An 18002-nucleotide genomic window follows, 5' to 3' on the forward strand; every position below is an offset into this window, starting at 1 on the left:
ATCCACTGGACTTGGTTTTCAAGATTTGAAGACGTTTCGCCACCCCTCCAGGAAGCTTTCTCAATTCAAATGTCTGGATCCGCAGTGAGTTTGAGTCTTATATAGACAACGCCTTGTATCGCTTGGAAACATGCAATAGAAACCGATGAATGGGTCGTTAGTTCCATCGTTAGCCTGTAATATCTGAAACTGTCTATGATTCTAGGGGTCGGTCGTTAAAGGGGGGATTGTCATTAAGGGGGGGATTGTCTCCTGTAATACCTGAAACCTGTCTATGATTGTTAAGGGTTGGTCGTTAAGGAGGTATTGTTCACCGGCTGGAGCGGGTAAGTCCCTCGTTCCTCTGTGATGGGGTGGGGGGTTTGTTGATATCTGGAAGGGATCATGTCTATGATTGAATTGTATGTTTTTGGAAGCTGGAATCTCAGTCCACCACCTCTGTTTAAAGTTGGTTTTTCTCTCTTAACATAGATGGCTTCCTTCACGCCCCTCTCAAACCACCTATTTTCTTTATCCAGAATATGGACATTCTGGTCCTCAAAAGAATGTCCTTTGTCCACAAGGTGTAGGTGTACTGCGGAGTCTTGTCCAGAGGTGGCCGCTCTTCTGTGTTGGGCCATGCGTCTGTGGAGAGGTTGTTTGGTTTCTCCAATATAAAGATCAGAGCATTCCTCACTGCACTGAACAGCATATACCACTCCGCTCATATTTGGTCTGGGGGTTTTATCTTTCGGATGCACTAGCCTCTGTTTAAGGGTTTGGTTTGGCTTGAAATGTACTGGGATCTTGTGTTTGGAGAAAATCCTCTTGAGCTTTTCAGACACTCCAGGAACATAAGGGATTGTGATGTTTTTGCGTTTAATTTTAACATCGCTGTCTTCTGTTGCGTGTCTTTTGGATTTCCTTGCTGATTTGATAAAAGCCCAGTTTGGATATCCACAGTTTCGGAGAGCATCTTTGATGTGTTTCTGTTCTTTTTGCTTCCCATCTGTTTTAGTGGGGACATGTTCTGCCCGGTGTTGTAAGGTTCTGATGACTGAGAGTTTGTGTTCCAGTGGGTGGTGTGAGTCAAAAAGAAGATACTGGTCTGTGTGAGTAGGTTTCCTATAAACTTCAATGTTTAGGCTTCCATCTCCTTCCATGCTCACCAGGCAGTCCAGAAAGGGTAGTTTGTTGTCCTTGGCATCCTCTCTGGTGAATTTGATGTTGCGGTCAACAGCGTTGATGTGTTTGGTGAAAGCTTCCACTTCCTCTAGCTGGATTTTGACGAAAGTGTCATCCACGTATCTAAACCAGTGGCTTGGTGGTATTCCATTGAAAGTGTCTAAAGCTCTCTTTTCCATTTCTTCCATGTAAAGATTTGCTACAATTGGTGATACTGGAGATCCCATTGCACAGCCATGTTTCTGTCTGTAAAAATTACCTCTGAATTTGAAATAGGTTGTGGAAAGACAAAGGCCCAGTAGTGTGCAGATCTGGTCCGGAGTGAAATTAGTCCTGTTGTTTAAATCACTATCTTGTTCAAGACGTGTCCTGACTGTTTCCACTGCCTCTGTTATAGGTATGCATGTGAAAAGTGAAGTAACATCAAACGATACCAGGGTTTCTCCTGGAGCCATCCTTAACTTTTATCAAATCAGCAAGGAAATCCAAAAGACACGCAACAGAAGACAGCGATGTTAAAATTAAACGCAAAAACATCACAATCCCTTATGTTGCTGGAGTGTCTGAAAAGCTCAAGAGGATTTTCTCCAAACACAAGATCCCAGTACATTTCAAGCCAAACCAAACCCTTAAACAGAGGCTAGTGCATCCGAAAGATAAAACCCCCAGACCAAATATGAGCGGAGTGGTATATGCTGTTCAGTGCAGTGAGGAATGCTCTGATCTTTATATTGGAGAAACCAAACAACCTCTCCACAGACGCATGGCCCAACACAGAAGAGCGGCCACCTCTGGACAAGACTCCGCAGTACACCTACACCTTGTGGACAAAGGACATTCCTTTGAGGACCAGAATGTCCATATTCTGGATAAAGAAAATAGGTGGTTTGAGAGGGGCGTGAAGGAAGCCATCTATGTTAAGAGAGAAAAACCAACTTTAAACAGAGGTGGTGGACTGAGATTCCAGCTTCCAAAAACATACAATTCAATCATAGACATGATCCCTTCCAGATATCAACAAACCCCCCACCCCATCACAGAGGAACGAGGGACTTACCCGCTCCAGCCGGTGAACAATACCTCCTTAACGACCAACCCTTAACAATCATAGACAGGTTTCAGGTATTACAGGAGACAATCCCCCCCTTAATGACAATCCCCCCTTTAACGACGACCCCTAGAATCATAGACAGTTTCAGATATTACAGGCTAACGATGGAACTAACGACCCATTCATCGGTTTCTATTGCATGTTTCCAAGCGATACAAGGCGTTGTCTATATAAGACTCAAACTCACTGCGGATCCAGACATTTGAATTGAGAAAGCTTCCTGGAGGGGTGGCGAAACGTCTTCAAATCTTGAAAACCAAGTCCAGTGGATATTTTTTGAATTTTTACGGAATGGGTTATCATGTTATTTCTTCATCAAAATGGCTCATAGTGTTATTTTCCTTGGTGAGTTCTTAAATGAGATTTGCATTAGTTTGGCATTCTTTTTACTTAAGAAAATGTAAGTAGTCACCCAAAAAATTTATTAAGTAATGGTAAAATGATTACTCAAGTAACTCTAAGTAATCAGATTTAATGTTCATAACTGTTATAAACAGTTATGTCCAAGATCTGTTTTTTTAAGTATAAAAATAATAATAATAATAAAAAAATAAATAAAAGCATTAAAAATAACATATTGAGGCAGAAGAAACATTTTTTCAAACAGTTTTTCAACAAAAGCTGATTAAAAACTAGTTACTAATGTATTTATGTCAGGAGGTGTTAAAGAACTTCCAACTCGATATCTGACGTTTTTTGAGAGAGAAACTCGGCAGATTTTAGAGTACTCTTAAAAACAACAGCTTCTTTCAAAATCCATCCATATTCTGCCACTCCTCTGTCATGGTGCTGATCTCAAGCAGTTTATGGGCAAAACACAGGGTACAGCTTGACAGGTCATCAGTCCATCTCAGGGCAAACCATACATAAACACTAAACTGGAGTTAAGAGACAATAATTCACCTAATCCAAGTTTTTGAACTGTAGGAGGAAGACAGTGAACCTAGAGAGAATCCACTTATGCACAGGGAAGACATGCAAACTCCTTGCGGAAAGACCCAAGGCCCAAAATTGAAGGACCCAGGACTTTGGTGATGCCAAGCAGCACTGCTACAAACTGCACCACCGTGCAAACAGTTTTTACCAAAGGGCTAAAAAACCCCTACAACAGTTTGCACTTTATGGCAGCTTCCTCAAAATGTGAAGTGAACCATGGTTTATTGTTTTTGTTTGTTTTTTTTTTCTTTAAACATGTATCCTAGCAAAAACTGATGTATGCAGGGGAGGTTTCAGCAAGCTAATTCAGGTTTGAGGGCTTCCAGGACAGTCCAGTCCAGTCTATGCATATAAAGCAAGTTTGACCACCTGCCCATTTTTTCATGTTTGTGTCATGTTTGGGTATTTCACATAAAGTGCTGCAGGGTTGATAAATAGATAAAGAAGGGGTCAATGGGAAATTAAGAAAAAAAAATGCCTTCAGAGGACTGTATAATGTTAAGCAATTCATAACTGGTAAAAGTTATTAGAAAAGCAGAATAAAAATGAAAAGGCAATTAAAAAATGTCTTCTGGAAAGTTTAATGCATCTGGTTGGATGATTTAAGAGAGGGAGTGTTGGATTATAAAGATAAAGGAACAAAATAAGACAAGGCAAGAGCATTAAAAAACTTAAAAGCATAAAATGTTTTTTAAATGGATTTCAAATTGAATGGAGAGGCAGTAAAGGAATGCATAAACTGGAGGTATATGCTTTCATTTTCCTGTATCTATTGGAAATAATGCTGTGTTTTACATGAGCTGAGATGGCAGGCTGACTAACTCTAATCAAAACAGGATAATTACAACATGAGGTGATAAATACATTCCATGCATTCATGGTAAACATATTATTGTTTATTGCATTTATTTGACCTTCCCTTTGCCATTTAATGCATTGCGTAAATTGTTCCCAGTTTGGCTAAGTTTCCGTTTGCTTTTCAACTACCTTATTTATCATGACGCTGAGGTCTGGTCCTACATCAAAAACAACCCATGATAGAAACAAGATTGAGCCTAAGATTCATATTCCTAAAGGTTTTATCTGAGGCAAATGAAGGGGTACATACTGTGCATTTTGTTAGGAGCTCACAAGCAGTGTTAGTGTAGAAAAAAGGAAACAAGTGGTTTTATTGGCCTTTTATATTTCTGATTTTATAAAGGGACAGGCAGGCAGGCAGGTAAGATGTGTATTTAGCCAGTGTTCCAGCCCAGGCTATGTAACCTTTTAGAGAAATAACTCCACTCAAAAACTGTGCAAAAAAGCAATCACACGCCAAGCATTGATCCTGATAATGTAAACCTAATCATTTTGAACCTAGAAATTAGTTTTGCATTGAGTGCTGTTAGCAGACATAAATGTTTCACAGAGTCGGGATATGATGTCAGTACTTACTATTACGTGTGTAAAAAAAAGAGAGATTCTGTTAAATTTAAGAATATCTCTCTTGAATATTATTGCCTCGACTCAAAATGCCAACATAGAGATCTATTATTAGAGGATATTGATTCAAAATATGGAATCAATCTCAGATATAAGGATAGTTACAGGAAATCCTCTGTTTCTTTGCCTTAGTCTTATATAACAAGTCCCAGTGTTGCTCTGCACCAGCCATAGCAGAGCAACAATGGGATCTTGTGAGGTTTTGCTGAGCTATATTATTATTATAAAAATCCCAGTATATTGTGTGTGTTACTGCATTGTCACATATCCAGATAAACTGTTGTGACACAATTTATCTGGACATATTGTGTGACACCAGGATAGTGATACGTATTGTATTAACAAATTCTTGCCAATTCACACACCAATAATTTACATTTTCATCAACTTCAGCTTCTTCTTCACTGAGCTCCAGTGTTCAAGTTGTATTTCCAGCCTAATGTCCTTTTCCTCCAAGCATACGTTTTTTTGTGTCACTTACAGCCTTGATCTTGTACTGAATTTTCACGTCTATGTTAGGAGTTGCGACAGAGGTGTGAAATCAAATATTTTTAATATATAAAATCTTAAACTTTGATATTTTACATAATTTACCATGTATTCTGTATTTAAAAACAGAGAATTAGTTTAAATGTTGACTCTTGACAATAAAAAATACTCCAGTTGCAATTCCCAAACTGCCCACACATAGACCGACTCCACAGTAAATATCAGGCCCAAGACTTTGATTCTCTTTGATGATTTCTGTTTCTGTAGAAAAAGTAAGCGAGTATTTTAATTATCTAGGAAATACTACTACAGTGTTTTTTTTTTCAGGATGATATATTAAAATAACTTTTTACCCCAGATTCTTGTTTTAGGAGTCTCCAGTGCTGGATGCTCCACGGTGCAGGAATAAATGTCCCCCTCACTCGGTGTGAACCTCAAAGTGGAGAACAGGCGGAAGGTTTGGTCCTTATTTGGATGATATTGACCAACCGACACCCCCTCTGAGACTGGGTGTCCATTTTTAGTCCAGCTGACTTTGACTAAAGGCGGATAGAAATTATTCACAAAGCACACAAGGCTGTTTTCCATTTCCAGTTCTATCTCTCTTGATGGGAAGATCATGGTGTCTGGGGGGTCTAAAAAAGGTCAAAGACTATTTTCATCAACATTTTAGCGATATTGTTAAAACAAAAAACTAATGTTGAGCTATGTTTACCCTCTTTCGGTGGAGATTTATTTTTATATTGAAACATTCTTTGTAGGGCTGAACACCATTCCCTGTTATCCAGAGCATCTTTAAGGATACTCAAACCTATTAACACCTGCATGGGATCTGGATCAATGAAGACGGGTACGGTGAATACGACCTCCTCTCTTTGAAGGTCAACGTACAATATTTCCTCACCATCAAAATCAAACTGAACCACAGTGGTGCCGTTCTCAAAGCAGCCCACAAAATAGGTTATTTCATGGGGAACTGAAAAAGAACAATACAGCAGAATTGACACTTCACCTTTACATGTACATCCTATTTCCAAATTGGATTTTGTAACTGCTGACATATAATGCTAGTGTAATGAATATCAAAGCACTCAAGATAAACGGCATTTAGCTCTCATAAAGAAACATGTAGTTAAATATACGCTTCAATCAAGGTCTTTCTTACCATGAGAGGCGACATAAACCGCATTGAGAAAGAGGATAAGTAATGCAAAGCACTTCATGTCTGATCAACAGCTTTTCCCTAAACTTTTGTCTGCATTTAGCCTTTTTCTGTGGGTTTGGCCATTAAGGGAGGGGACAGCTGAACACGTGACAACAACAGTTAGGAGGGAACTGTATTAAAAGTTGAGCTATGTTTACCCTCTTTTGGTGAAGATTTATTTTTATATTGAAACATTCTTTGTAGGGCTGAACACCATTCCTTGTTATCCAGTAGGGCTGAACGAATTTAAGAAAAAATTGAAATTGCGATTTTTGTGGCAGAGATTGCGGTTTCGATTTCAACCACGATTTTAAAAAAAATCAAATTTCAGTATAAATTAATTTGTATTTAATTATATAACCAATGAATTCAATTAAGATAATGCAAGAATGAAAACTGGTGGCAACATATTTCAAATGTAAGACTGTTTATTCAAGCACCTAAGAAACAAATTATATTATCCAAAAAAGTCAAATAAAATGAGAGCCCTCTTTCTTAAGTAAACTTTAGCTTCTTTTACATTTTTTATTAACAAAAAGCATTAATGGCTCAGCAGCATCAAAAAAATTGCATTTTTGTAAAATAGCATAAGCTACATAAAAAATATAAAATATAACAACAAAGTTGAGCAAAAATGAAGTCTTACCTTAAAAGTAGTGCAAAATGGCTCAAAGGAGCTAGCTTATGAACATAAGCAGCAGTTACAGAAATACAACCCCTGTACTTAGAAACCTGTGCTTCTTCAAATAAAGTGGCAAGAGGAAGTGAAACATAAAAGGTAGTAAAAAATAACAACAATACAATAATAGTATTAAAGTTTAAATTATCCTATATTTTCCTCACAACAAATGATGCCAGAATGGTTAAATTATTTTACATAGTCAGTAAACAAAAGATAAGTAAAAAAGTGAACAAATATATGTCAGGGTAAGTGCAAATAAGCAATTTCAGGATAAGATGAAACAAACAATTAATCTTCCCCTTCATCGCTACATCTCTTTAGAGATTTTTGGCCAGGAAAACCAACATGTCAACCCTTGCTGGCTTCAGACTTGCATGCTGACATGTGACAATATTACCACTGGCACTGAACAGTCTCTCTGATGGTTCATGCGTTGCTGGTATGCAAAGGTACTTATGAGCCAACTTGCTAAGCCAGGGGAAGTTGACATTGTGCACTCTCCACCAGGCCAGTGGATCTTGCTCTCCACCAATGGTAGGAGTTATGAGGTAGTTGTCCAGTTCTGCTTTAATGGTATCCTCCAACTGCATAGTAGAGGAAGCAGGGACCGCCTTGAAAAAGCTGCCCAGTGACCACTTTCGCTTTGTAGAGGTGGATGGTGGTTCTTCTTCTGCACTGAGGGGCATGGGATGGGTTGTGACACAAGCCCTCTGCTCCTGCAACACACAGTAGAGGCATAATGTTTTGCCATCAGTTGTGATTACTGACATTGATATTGAAATGTTGCCTTGGTCTTAGAGTATAATTCAAAAACATATATAGAAAAAACACAGCTTTTTGTTTTATTTTGAAAGAGTGAAGAAAAAGGACAGCTTACCTTTAGTGCCAACTGCTCCATCTTCACTCTGTCTTTCATGAATTGGACATTCTCCTCACTAATGTAGTTGGTCTTAAATCTGGGCTCGAGGAAAGATGCGATGTCCAGGAGTTCCTGGGTCGCTGGGTCACTGTATTTCTCTTCAATGTAGTGGAGAGCTCTTGACTTTATCTCCTTTGTGAGATCTGTGTCTTGGTCAGTTACAGCAAGTGTTGCTGTTCTCAGCAGGTGGAGCACTGGCTTTAGGTAGGATACGCTCACGTAGTCCTCACCTGAGAGGGCGTCTGTGAACTCCTGAAGAGGACCGAGGGCATTGTTTACAGATTCAAGCACATCAGTGTCTTGCCAAGTCGGACCAGGTGCCACTTCTTCCTGTCTTCAGACAGAACTTGGCACAGTGCCTTGCTCTGTCCCAACTCCCTCTCAATCATTTTCTGCCGGGAGCCCCATCGTGTCGGACATTCGGTGACCATTGACTGCTGAGGAAGATTCAGGTCTTCCTGTGCCTGTTTTAGCGCTGCCTTTTTCTTCCAGCTGTGGCTAAAGACTGCTACCAGCTGCTTGCACAGTCCTGTAGCCCGTTTGATCCGTTGGTCATCTTTGACTGCATTTTCTGGGAAAAACATTACATACAGTCAGATAAGCCTACTTCATAAAACAGTGTTAACATAGGCTACCGTCTGTTGGATGTTCAGTGATGTTTTTTTAACAGCAGACGTCAGGTGGTGCTACCACATTAAGTAATTCGCCATACATTAATTTGTAACTGGTGATTAATTTGCAGCAATATGTTTCTTCGATAATCCACTAAAACACAACAAACCTTTTAATCCGTAATAAAGTGGCATCAGTGACGGCACCATCCTCATATCTGCTACAAAACGCCATTGGCATCATTTGCTACCTATATTTTTTTTTTCTAAAGGGCGTCAAAAATAAGCTTAGGGGAAACCGCATTTGTATCTCTCTGTTCCTTGGCATTCTGTAGCTAAACAGAAGCAAGCAGTAGCTTATTGGGAGGTTTCAAAGTTTACTCATGAAAGGGTTCATTTTTATCAGTAGGAGAAAAGGTAGCATTGCGCTAACAGTTGGTCAGCTAACAACAGCGTGAAAACAAACATATCGTCGCTTTGTCCCCCTCCCTAACTGTGTTTGAGAGACTATGTTAACACTAATTCTTACACAGTAAATTTGGACACACACACACAAACACTTACCAATTGCAAGGTGCAGCCGGTGCCCGAAGCACTGCAGTCTGGTCCATTGATTGAACTCCATCGCTTTGACCATGTTCGTGGCGTTGTCTGTTGTGATGCAGGTCTGGGCCTCTTCTTTTAGGCCCCAGTTTGCCAAGCACTCCTTAAGCCCAATTGCAATGTTCTCCCCCGTATGGTCAGTGGGAAAGTATGCTGTCTGCAGGCAGCGGCTTCTCAACTCAAAGTTTGCGTTCACGAAATGCACCGTCAAACTCATGTTTGGCTCGGGTCGTTCTACTTGACCACAGATCCGTAGTTGACACGTCAAACTACATGTTTTCCAGCTCATTTACAACTTTGGCCCTGCATTCTCCATACAGCTGTGGGATGGCGACTCGGTTAAACTAGGTGCGGGAGGGTAGAACATACCTCTTGTCCATTGTGCGTAGCAAACTTTTAAATGCGTCTTTGGTTACTGTGTTTACAGACACCATATCCTTCGATATGTAATTCGTTACGGCAGTGGTAATCTCCTTGTGTCTTCGGCTAGTTCTTTCATAAGATGTCAAACTGGCAAAGGATGATGTTATGGTTGGCTATTTTGCTGAAGTATCACTGCTACTTGATGTTTCAAGGCTCTTTTTCGCCATACACTCCTCATACAAGTTAAGGTGGTGAACTCTCAAGTGACGATGTAAATTAGTGGTATTGCCAGCCGATGTAGCCACTTTCCCACGACATGTTTGGCAAATCACCTGTTTCTGGTGCTTATCAGTGGCCTCAAATCCAAAATACTGCCAAATGACCGACATGCTGTTTTTCTTTGCTATTAATTTTGTCAGCTCCACGTCTGCTATTAATTGTAAATTGAGGTTTCTAGTCATGTTAAAAGTTCTTAGACATATCTGAGCCCAGATGTTTTGTTTAAAGCTGGCTGATAAATCCTCCTCCCATTTAATAATAGGATAGGAAGAGATATTGTATCATGCAGTTTAGTCAGTGTCCTGTATAATTTACACAGTAGTTTGGGGGGGTTAACTCTAGGAACTCTGATATATTAATTGGAATTTGTAAACCTCCATCAATATGCTTAAATTTGTTTCTAATTATAGCTTTAATTTTCTCATATTTTAAGAATTTATTTTTGTTAATGCCATATTGCAAATTTAATCTACCAAATGTAATAAACTCTGTACCTTCAAATAAATGTTCCAGATAGTTAATACCTTTATTCTTCCAGTGCAAAAAGTTTATCATTGTCCTGATTTAACTAAGGTTCAGACCCAAATGCAGAAGACCAAACAGTTCAATTCAATTCAATTCAGTTTATTTATATAGCGCCAAATTCACAACACGTCTTCTCAAGGCACTTCACAGTTCAACCCGATCATACAGTCAAATTGATACAAAGTTTTCTATCTAAGGAAAACCAGTTGATTGCATTGACTCATTGACTCAAATACAATCCCTCACACTAAGCATGCTTGTAGCGACAGTGGAGAGGAAAAACTCCCTTTTAACAGGAAGAAACCTACAGCAGAACCAGGCTCAGTGTGAGCGGCCATCTGCCGAGGCCGACTGGGGTTCAAAGAGACAGAAGCAGAGACACAAAAAGCAGCTGTAAAAGGCGGCCCCGTCCAGGAAACACACTCCAGGCAGACGAGCTTCGAGCGAACTCCCATGCCAGAGGACGAAGAGAGCACATCCACTCAGTCACGGTCAGAGAAACAGGACCACACTGGAAAACAGGCCGATCTCCAGCATCTATAAACAAGGGTGTAGATGGAAGCAGCACAGCTGATGTTTCTTTCCAGGATGGCGTCACAGCCAGACAGGAACAGATGAGGCAAAGCTACTCTGAGGAAAAGCAGAGAGTGCAGAACGTTAGAGATTGAACTAAAAGATTCTGCAGAATAGGAGAATAGAGAGAGAATGAAGCAGAATGATGAAATGGGGGTCCCTATGTCCTCCAGAAGTCTAAGCCTATAGCAGCATAACTATAGAGATAGCTCAGGATAACCTGAGCCACCCTAACTATAAGCTTGATCAAAAAGGAAAGTTTTAAGCCTAGCCTTAAAAGTAGACAGGGTGTCTGCCTCATGGACTAAAACTGGTAGTTGGTTCCACAGGAGAGGAGCCTGATAACTAAAAGATCTGCCTCCCATTCTATTTTTAAAAATTCTAGGAACCACTAGTAAACCTGCAGATTGAGAGCGAGGTGCTCTGTTAGGAACATAAGGAACAATCAGATCTCTGATATAAGATGGAGCTTGGCCATTTAATGCTTTATATGTGAGAAGGAGGATTTTAAATCCTATTCTGGATTTAACAGGAAGCCAATGAAGAGAAGCCAGGATAGGAGAGATATGATCTCTCTTTTTAATTTTCATCAGAACTCTGGCTGCAGCATTTTGGATCAGCTGAAGGCTTTTAACTACAGATTGTAAACTTCCTGATAGTAAAGAATTACAATAGTCCAGCCTTGAAGTAACAAATGCATGGACTAGTTTCTCAGCATCACCCCTGGACAGGAGATTTCTAATTTTTGCATTGTTCCTCAGATGAAAGAAGGAAATTCTAGAAACCTCTTTGATATGGGATTTAAATGACAGGTCCTGATCAAAAACAACACCAAGATTTTTTACTTTATTATCTGAAATCAGTTTAATCCCATCCAAATGAAGTGACTGGCTAATCAGCTTCTTTTTCAAAGACTCTGGTCCAAAGACTATAACTTCTGTTTTGTCTGCATTCAGAAGCAGAAAGTTAAGAGTCATCTAGGGTATTATGTCTTCAAGACATGCCTGTAATTTATGTAATGGGTTAGCTTCATCTGGATTTATAGACAGATATAGCTGGGTATCATCAGCATAACAGTGGAAATTAATCCCATGCTGTCTAATAACTCTACCAATTGGGAGCATGTATAAAGTAAAGAGAATTTGTCCTAGCACTGATCCCTGTGGTACTCCACAGTTGAAGATCTATCATTAACATGAACAAACTGAATTCGATCAGATAGATAAGATTTAAACCAGTCTAGTGCTGTTCCTTTAATTCCAACAAAATATTCAAGTCTTTCTAAAAGAATATTATGGTCAATTGTATCAAATGCAGCACTGAGATCCAACAGGACGAGCACAGTTAGACCAGGGGAAAGGTTTAACAGGTTTTAGGAGGTTTAACAGGTTTTAGGAACTGAAAAGTGAGGGGAAGACACAGCGGTTAATTCGGGCTCAGTGGGAAATTGGAGTTGTGAACTTGAAGAAGAGGATTTGGTTGCTGACTCACGTTTCTAGAGAAGTTGTTGAATCATTAACTCCAGTCTGTATGCTGTAGTTCCAGTGTTTGTCTGATTCGGAGTAGGGCAGAACAGGGTTTTCCCTGAATGCGGTTGTTTGTAGGTGAACGGAGAAACTGACTGCCACTTAGATTTCCTGCAGTACTTGAACGGGTCGTAGTGGAGATGAATCCCTTTCTCAGTGCGAAGCTCAAACGAAGTGGATCCAAACCTCCTGTTTGAACCCCAACTCAGTTTGTAGCTCAGTTGGTCCTTCCAGGGAGAGAAGGTCCGAAAAATCCAGTTTGCAGGATGGTGTGCTGCCGAGAGGCAAAGACAAAAACAAAGTTAAAACTCAGGTAGACAAAAACTCAGTTTTACTCAGCAAAACTCAGCTTGGCTAGAGTACCCAAAACTGGCAAACACTCTGGCGTCGAAGTAGTGGCAGTTAGCAGCTTACGAATGCTCCGTTAACAAGGAAACCATCAGCAGGTGTGTGAGGAGGTGGACCAGAGCCAGGCGCCTACTGGTGGAGGAAGGGAGACAAACACAGAAACACAAATACACAGACAGGAGTCCTGACAATCATATTATTGTTTTGTAGAATGTCAGGGTTATTCCAGATGGGTGTACGGCTGCACGATATTACTGCGTATTTCCTGTTCTGTGTCTATCCAGGGCTCACCTAAGGGATTACATTTTATCCAAGGGCGTAGGTTTGATTTCAACTTTGGTAGGGACACTATTCTTCAGTTTCATTGGTCCTTTGCAAAAATATGCATGCTCTTTTTTCATGCTTAATGTGAGCTTCAGGGCTCATTTTGTTTAAAGAGAACAGCAGCATTTCTTGCTACATTAATACAAATCTTATAAGCACTACATGCACTAGATGCTGTTTATCAATATTTAAAGCCTCACTGGCTCTGATGAATGTGGAACTAGGACTTTTTCCACTTTGAAAAGGATTGCATTTAAATTTACCTGCGACTAGGACAGTGTCTATTTAACCAAATATAGTCTAAATATGTCTGTAATATGTGGATTTATCCTGTGTTTTCTTCTGAAGATATAGAATTGTGCAGAGGTAAACAGAGGTAAAACCCACTATTATTATTTTTTCCTAATATGCTCTCTCTGGATCATGCAAAATAATACATTCAAGGGATGGAAAATAAATGTATTGTATTTACATGTGCACTGGAACTATAAGAGGAACTGACACTGAGAATTAAAAATATTAATATTAGAAGTTGTACATCTGGGCTGTAGTTACTCTGTATAGCTAATTTCATGTATTTTATCTAGGGCTGAAACAATTAATCATATTAACAAATTATTTAAATAATCGTGCACTAATTTAGTAATTGATTAATCGGTAACTAGAATATAGGGCCACTTAAATGTGCCTTTAGCCGACAGAGTAACCCACTTAGAGCAGGAATTATACCAAGATTGTAAAAAAATATGTAAACATTTTGCATTTAGGAAGTAAAACATTTTTGTCTGTCAATATTCTCCATCCAGAATTCCTCCAAAGGAAACATTTAAACGTTTCTGTTTCACCTGGTTTCATTTCATAAAAGATCTTCTTTGAGGAGCCTTTGGCTATCTGATTAAAAGATAAAATAAAAGAAATCCTAACGTTGTTAACTTACATTTCTCAAGTTCCACAAATCAAAAAACTCTCTCCTGCTTCTTTACAGAACTCCAATCAGAAGCTTTTGCCTGTTTTAGCGTAGATAATATTAAGTTTTTTAATTTGACTACTTTCTTGGCCCAATATTAATTTATTTTAGTGTCTTTTTTTTCCGCGCTCCAAGCACCCGCACCCGCACACATACAGACTAGAAAACACGCAATCAGAAAGAGAGAAGGCGGAACTTAAGGCAGAATAATCAGTGAGTTAAACCGCGCAGCACAGTTGATGCGCTGCTATGTGAAATGGAAAGGAAAGAGCAGCAGCTGCAGCTACCAGGCAGAGAAGCTGCAAGAGGAAAAGAGGCGGCTGCTGTATAGTAAATTATAAGCATGTTGTTCACATCTGATTATTGGTAAGGACAAATAGGTCCGTCCTAAATTTTGGTAGGGACATGTCCCTATGGTCCCTATGCAAACCTACTCCCATGGTTTTATCCATTTAGAGATGTATTGTAACCTATTTGCTAAGTAGTATTTTTGGAAGTTAGGTAAATCTAGTCCCCCTCTGTCTTTAGTTTTCTGTAGTGTCTTTAAGCTGATACGAGGGGGTTTATCCTTCCAAAGAAATTTAGAGATGGAAGAATCCAGAGATTTAAACCAGTCGGGTGATGGTTTATTTGGGATCATTGAAAATAGGTAGGTAATTCTAGGTAAGACCATCATTTGAATTGAGGCTACCCTACCTATAAGGGAGATTGGAAGCGATTTCCATCTTTATAGGCCCTCTTCTATCTTTTTTAAAATCGAGATGTGGTTGAGTTTTGGTAACTCACCTAATTTAGTAGTAATTCCCAAATATTTGATATTTCCTGATTGCGATTGTCAACCTGAGGGATTCTGTAGAGAGCAATTAATTGGTAGTACTATAGATTTAGACCAATTTATAAAGTATTCTGAGACTTTTGATAAAGATTCTAGTAATCTAATCAATTGAGAGACGCAAGTGCTTGAGGGCTGGAGATAAAATAATATATTGTTGGGATATATTGCCTCAAGAGAGCCCAAATCAGTTGGATAAACCATCTAAGGCCATCTACCTTTCCTTTTTCACAAAGAGAACAAAAGATTCTCTGGAATGTTCTGTAACTGCCCACTGTATAGGCGGTCAGCTCACGCATGGACCAATCAGCTGATGGAGGAGGCTGATACTTCAACAGGAAATGCCCCTATATCACTCATGGTTTAAAACTCAGAGCGCAAGTTCAATCTTTCTCTTTCCCTGGATTTACCGCCTGCAAGGAGAGGCCCGTTTCACATGAAACCCAAAAAACTGTAACTACACTAAAGGATGTTTCTGAAATAAGGGGGAACCAGAGCACCTGGATAAAAGGCAGGAATATCAAACTGAACTAAGTTCCTGGACTAAGGGGGAAATCAGAACAGCTGGACAAATAAACCTCTAATTGGGCTTGGTCGTCGTGACGTAAGCACTTTGCTTCGCCGCCATCTTGACGGCCTCTTTTACCGCGGCTCAGACTACTACCTATGACTACCGCATACTGTACTCCTTCTCAGCCGTGTTTTAATTTGATTAATTTCACCTTAACTTGATTTCAACCATGGTAAACCGTTGCTGTATTGTGGGCTGTAACACCTCAACACATGATCGCCATGGGAAAAACATAGAAAATGGGTTAACTTTCCACCGCTTTCCTGCCTGGAGGCGTAACCATGGAGACAAAGCGTCAGAGATAAAGAGTCGTCGGCTAGCTTGGATCGCGGCTGTAAGACGACCGAACATAACTTTCCACAGTATTCCAATGTCATTGAGAGTGTGTTCCCTGCATTTTCATTCTGGTAAGTTAAAGATGTACGGTTTTATTTTATAGCCTACTTTGTTTCTTTCCTTCAAAGTTGGGATCTTTTACAGGAAAATAATAAAAACGGCAGCGGGAAAAGGCTCAAATACGTGAGAAACCCGGAGGGTTGGCAGTTAACGTTACTAACTACACCTTTGAAACACATAGCAGCTAGTTAAAAGTACATTACATGCGTGAGTGGTTGTTAGCATTAGCGGTTAGCAGTTGCTAAACTAGCAGGTTCCAGAGCCCGTCTGATCACAGCTTACCTTCGTACGGATTACTGTGTTCCCACTGTTTGCTGGCTTTATGATCTGCAGCTCCTGAACCCATCCATTCATGAACTGCATATGAGACTCCAAGGACTTGTAGCTTCGGAACTGTTTTGAAGTATAGGCGCTCACTCATCGGGGCTCCACTCATTGTTTGGAACTTCATATGGATCCAAATTATTAATAATGCTGATTTTGTCAACATACCGGTCCGTGGCTTCTCTATTTAATGTGTCCTGGTAAATTCCAGATCTTTTTTCGGGATTTTAACATCTTTTTTCTCTCTACTTCTACGTCTCTTCTTTCAACAACAACGTTGTATCAGAGCTAGCCGTCAATATGACCGCGACGTCCCACAATGCAACGTGGATCCCGAGCCCTATTAGGGCTTGGTCGTCGTGACGTAAGCGCTTTGCGTCGCCCCCATCTTGACGGCCTCTTTTACCGTGGCCCAGACTACTGCCTATGACTACCACATACTGTACTCCTTCTCAGCCGTGTTTTAATTTGATTAATTTCACCTTAACTTGATTTCAACCATGGTAAACCGTTGCTGTATTGTGGGCTGTAACACCTCAACACATGATCGCCATGGGAAAAACATAGAAAATGGGTTAAGTTTCCACCGCTTTCCTGCCTGGAGGCGTAACCATGGAGACCAAGCGTCAGAGATAAAGAGTCGTTGGCTAGCTTGGATCGCGGCTGTAAGACGACCGAACATAACTTTCCACAGTATTCCAATGTCATTGAGAGTGTGTTCCCTGCATTTTCATTCTGGTAAGTTAAAGATGCACGGTTTTATTTTATAGCCTACTTTGTTTCTTTCCTTCAAAGTTGGGATCTTTTACAGGAAAATAATAAAAACGGCAGCGGGAAAAGGCTCAAATACATGAGAAACCCGGAGGGTTGGCAGTTAACGTTACTAACTACACCTTTGAAATACATAGCAGCTAGTTAAAAGTACATTACATGCGTGAGTGGTTGTTAGCATTAGCGGTTAGCAGTTGCTAAACTAGCAGGTTCCAGAGCCCGTCTGATCACAGCTTACCTTCGTACGGATTACTGTGTTCCCACTGTTTGCTGGCTTTATGACCTGCAGCTCCTGAACCCATCCATTCATGAACTGCATATGAGACTCCAAGGACTTGTAGCTTCGGAACTGTTTTGAAGTATAGGCGCTCACTCATCGGGGCTCCACTCATTGTTTGGAACTTCATATGGATCCAAATTATTAATAATGCTGATTTTGTCAACACACCGGTCCGTGGCTTCTCTATTTAATGTGTCCTGGTAAATTCCAGATTTTTTTCGGGATTTTAACATCTTTTTTCTCTCTACTTCTACGTCTCTTCTTTCAACAACAACGTTGTATCAGAGCTATGTTTACGTTTGCGTAGCCGTCAATATGACCGCCACGTCCCACAATGCAACGTGGATCCCGAGCCCTATTATTGTGAAATTCCTTAGTTGTAAAACTTTTCTTATGAAGTGTGCTGCTGTTTTCTGGTTATATCTGAGTATCTTCTTTCAACAACCACCGGTGGTGTAACAGCTCTTCTAGGGTGGGGCGTTTTGTTTGGGTCTACTGTCAGGCATTTTGTTAGAAAATCTTTGCATGTCTTGGTGAGCCTTGTGTTGATCTTTAGCTTTCTTGACAGGAATCTATGGGTAAATTACGGAGCCCCCTAGGGGACATGGGGATTTTTTTTTCTTTTGCGTTCCCTCGCAATACTTTTGCGTTCCCTCGCAATACTTTTGCGTTACCTCGCAATACTTTTGCGTTCCCTCGCAAAACCTTTTGCGTTACCTCGC

At 40.1% G+C, this 18002-nt stretch overlaps 2 protein-coding genes across 2 annotated transcripts; both read right to left on the minus strand.

The window, feature by feature from the left end:
- Positions 1–4382: 4382 nt before the first annotated feature.
- Positions 4383–6436, minus strand: LOC119778966 (H-2 class II histocompatibility antigen, A-U alpha chain-like). The gene is made up of 4 exons (XM_038278428.1): positions 6348–6436; positions 5898–6158; positions 5536–5817; positions 4383–5443 (listed from the first exon to the last, which is right to left on the minus strand). The coding sequence occupies exons 1-4, from the start codon at positions 6403–6405 to the stop codon at positions 5316–5318; spliced, it is 729 nt and encodes a 242-aa protein (XP_038134356.1). The 5' UTR covers positions 6406–6436; the 3' UTR covers positions 4383–5315.
- A 397-nt stretch (positions 6437–6833) lies between these two features.
- Positions 6834–8323, minus strand: LOC119778967 (E3 SUMO-protein ligase ZBED1-like). The gene is made up of 2 exons (XM_038278429.1): positions 7946–8323; positions 6834–7784 (listed from the first exon to the last, which is right to left on the minus strand). Exons 1-2 carry the CDS (start codon positions 7982–7984, stop codon positions 7386–7388), a joined length of 438 nt encoding a protein of 145 aa, XP_038134357.1. The 5' UTR covers positions 7985–8323; the 3' UTR covers positions 6834–7385.
- Positions 8324–18002: the final 9679 nt, after the last annotated feature.

This window comes from Cyprinodon tularosa, unplaced genomic scaffold (assembly GCF_016077235.1).
Source record: "Cyprinodon tularosa strain WSP-4 unplaced genomic scaffold, ASM1607723v1 ctg1406, whole genome shotgun sequence".
Classification (NCBI taxonomy): Eukaryota; Metazoa; Chordata; class Actinopteri; order Cyprinodontiformes; family Cyprinodontidae; genus Cyprinodon; species Cyprinodon tularosa.

Bases quoted from the DNA above. Each gene is read 5' to 3' on its own strand.
- LOC119778966 (XM_038278428.1), bottom strand. From the start codon at position 6,405: ATGAAGTGCTTTGCATTACTTATCCTCTTTCTCAATGCGGTTTATGTC. The intron at 5,818-5,897 runs GTAAACATAGCT...GACCTTTTTTAG, and splicing joins TAAATCTCCACCGAAAGAGG to ACCCCCCAGACACCATGATC. The intron at 5,444-5,535 runs GTAAAAAGTTAT...CTTTTTCTACAG, and splicing joins TCCTAAAACAAGAATCTGGG to AAACAGAAATCATCAAAGAG.
- LOC119778967 (XM_038278429.1), bottom strand. From the start codon at position 7,984: ATGAAAGACAGAGTGAAGATGGAGCAGTTGGCACTAAAG. The intron at 7,785-7,945 runs GTAAGCTGTCCT...TGTGTGTTGCAG, and splicing joins TGGAGCAGTTGGCACTAAAG to GAGCAGAGGGCTTGTGTCAC.